This window comes from Rhincodon typus, chromosome 4 (genome assembly GCF_021869965.1).
Source record: "Rhincodon typus isolate 14 chromosome 4, sRhiTyp1.1, whole genome shotgun sequence".
In the NCBI taxonomy this organism is placed as follows: domain Eukaryota; kingdom Metazoa; phylum Chordata; class Chondrichthyes; order Orectolobiformes; family Rhincodontidae; genus Rhincodon; species Rhincodon typus.
In genome coordinates, this window is record NC_063335.1 from 115,227,350 (window position 1) to 115,230,583 (window position 3,234).

The following is a 3,234-nucleotide window of genomic DNA, read 5'->3' on the forward strand; positions in this document are numbered from 1 at the left end:
GATGTGGAAGCATTGGAAAGGGTGCAGAGGAGATTTACCAGGATGTTGCCTGGTATGGAGGGAAGGTCTTATGAGGAAAGGCTGAGGGACTTGAGGCTGTTTTTGTTAGAGAGAAGGTTAAGAGTTGACTTAATAGAGACATACAAGATGCTCAGAGGATTAGATAGGGTGGACAGTGAGAGCCTTTTTCCTCGGATGGTGATGGCTAGCATGAGGGGACATAGCTTTAAATTGAGGGGTGATAGATATAGGACAGATGTCAGAGGTAGGTTCTTTACTCAGAGAGTAGTAAGGGCGTGGAATGCCCTGCCTGCAACAGTAGTAGACTCGCCAACTTTAAGGGCATTTAAATGGTCATTGGATAAACATATGGATGATAATGGAATACTGTAGGTTAGATGGCTTCAGATTGGTTTCACAGGTCGGCGCAATATCGAGGGCCGAAGGGCCTGTACTGCGCTGTAATGTTCTATGTTCTAACCTTATGCTGGCCCTGTGCTGGGAGTTATTGATAGGGACAGTATCGATGCAGGCTTAATTTTCAGTTTAAAAAAGTAGAAGAAGCTTTACTCTGTATCCAACCTTGTGATGGGGACAGTGTATTTTGTTTCTTTCCATTTAAAAGAACAGAGGGGACTTTACCTTCAGTTTAAAACATTGGAGGAATGTTACTTGCAGCTTAAAAGAGCGCAATCTATAGATTACAACGGAATGTCAGTCTACAGTTTTGAGTTCCAATCCTCCTCAGTGACCACTTTGTGCTGAGATACAGTGACTCATTCTAAGATCAATTTCTATGTCTGGGTCTGTTGATTACCTTCCCCTGGGCCTCACCTGCACACTGTCACCACAATGCCAAGCACAGTGATGGCCGTCAGGATGTGCTGCACTGTGAGCACGTCCTCATCGTAGACAGTGAGGGCGATGAGGACTGCCAGGATGGAGCCTGAGAAGAAGGCCAGGTTCTGGGCGAAGACGGTGAGCAGTGGTGAAGTGAAGGAGTTCATGTACTTGGTTGCAGGTTTGTAGCCTCGGCTGAGTCGGGCCTGCAGCTCGTGGTCCAACTCGTTGAAGTGCCGGAGATATAGACGCCCAAAGAGGGACCAACGGCGGGCCCCCAGGCTGCCCGGCTCTCTCTTGATCACCTCTGTGTAACTGAAGAAGGCATAGAGGATCTGCCACACCAGGATGAAGGGGCAAAGTAGGAGGTTGGCAATGCCAATTAACAGCACCGTGCGGCTGAGCTGCCGTGCCAGTTCTAATCGGCTTCCAGAACGCTTGTACTTGGGATGAAGGTTCCATTTATTCTGGAAGAGAGATCCAGGGCCCCAGAAGAAGATCATCTCAAAATTGTACTTGAGGCCTTGGGAGAAGAAGATGGTGTCGCCCATTAATGGGAGGCTGAGACGTACGGGTAGCAGCGACTTGTTCACCATGGCCACCATGTAATTCTTGAAGCGGAGGATGCGATGGTAGATATCGAGCTCAGTCAGCTCCTTCTTGTGGATGCACATCTGTTGCTCTCGCTGCAGCAGGATCAGACGGGCTTGCACCTCTTGCCAGCTGTAGTTACACAACTCGACCTGGAGAAGGCAGCAACAGAATGTTAACACTTGAAATGATACTCACGGTGAGATAGTGGCTTTGTTATCAGACTCACAACTCAAACCTGGGCCACAGAACATAGAGTACAAATCCTAACACAGGCAATTTGAAAAAAACATTAGTCTGTCTCCAATGCAATAGATGGCAAGATGGCAGCAGAGTAGGACGCTCTGGCCAGAGCTCCTCTGCTTGCCAGTCCCTTTCCCTTTCCCTTTGTTTTTTTCTCCTCTTTGTAACATTTTTTCTTCAACACCCCCCCCTCCTCCCATCCTACCTGGAGAGTGGAGTCAAGGAGCAAAGCAAGCACGGGCTGAGACCCGTGGAGGAGTGGCGCAAGCACAGGCCAAGTCCTGCAGTGGATTGGAATGAGCACGGGTGGAGCAAGTCCTGGATGGAGACTGGCACGTGGAGGCAGTGTGGCCTCGTGCTCTGGGGCCTACAGGCATGGACGAGAACTTAAGTACTTTTGGTCACTTATTATCGTTCTGGACTTTTTCACTGTCTCATGCTAATCTATATGCTTTTTTAATTTGTAACAGCACTATACTTTTATACTCTAAGATTGAGGAGGTGATGGCCTAGTGGTATTATTGCCAGACTGTTAATCCAGAGACCCAGATAACAATCTGGGGATGCGGGTTCGAATCCCACAATGGCAGATAGCAGAATGTGAATTCAATAAAAATACGTGGAATTAAGAATCTAATGATGACCATGAATCCATTGTCAATTGTCGGAAAAACCCATCTGGTTTATTAATGCCCTTTAGGGAAGGAAACCACCAACCTTACCCAGTCTGGCCTACATGTGACTCCGGACCCACAGCAACGTGGTTGTCTCTTAACTGCCCATCTGGGCAATTAGGGATGGGCAATAAACGTTGCCTGGCCAGAGACGCCCTCATCCCTGTTAATGTATAAAGAAAAAAAAATTTGTACCTAGGTACTTGTACATAAGATGGCGCCATTACAGGCAGCCATTGTAAAAACTTTTCACTATACTCTTGTACTTCTGTACTAGAGAACGTGACAATAAAGGAACTTCTTTATTCTACTCTATTCTAGTTATTAGTAGCCCTCTGAACCTGCCAAGACAGAAACTCAGTTTTATCGAACTGCTACAAGGTTCCAACACCAACTTATCAAGGCAACTATGACTGACATGCTGACATGCCAAAACAGTGAATATGTACAAGAAGAGACTGAAACACTGATACACCTGAACACAGAACCTGTTCAAAGTATTCTGAACAGGCTCCTGTTAATTGAGCAGCGAGGTATGGTTCATACCGTAGGGATCTTCAGTGCTTTGATGTAGAATGTTCTGATTTCCCAGTAACTCAGCAGATTGCAGATGACTTTGACCAAGCGGTACACCCAGAACACTGCAGCCATGGTCAGAAGAAAGATAATCCAACCATTCTTCTGAATCCTAGGAATAGATGGAAGAAGATAAGAGGTAGCAGAAATCAGGATTAGGAGGGAATCCATGCATCTTGCTGATTTCAAAAATAAAAAAAGGTTTACTTGGCAGGTTCCAGATCTCCAACTATCTCGACTCCATTTTCTCCCCCTTGGTCCAGGAACTCCCTACCTATGTCCGTGACACCACCCACGCCCTCCACCTCCT

At 46.7% G+C, this 3,234-nt stretch overlaps 1 protein-coding gene across 1 annotated transcript in view; it reads right to left on the reverse strand.

Moving 5' to 3' along the window:
- The window catches only part of atg9b (autophagy related 9B), a 90,528-nt gene extending 87,496 nt beyond the window's left edge, over positions 1-3,032 (reverse strand). Inside the window, exons 1-2 of the mRNA XM_048595913.1 lie at positions 2,895-3,032; positions 835-1,583 (exon numbers count right to left, since the gene is read on the reverse strand). Of these exons, the coding sequence (XP_048451870.1) occupies positions 835-1,583; positions 2,895-2,999 (854 nt within the window). The 5' untranslated portion in view covers positions 3,000-3,032. The remainder of the gene's footprint in view (positions 1-834; positions 1,584-2,894) is intronic.
- Between the last annotated feature and the right edge of the window lie 202 nt (positions 3,033-3,234).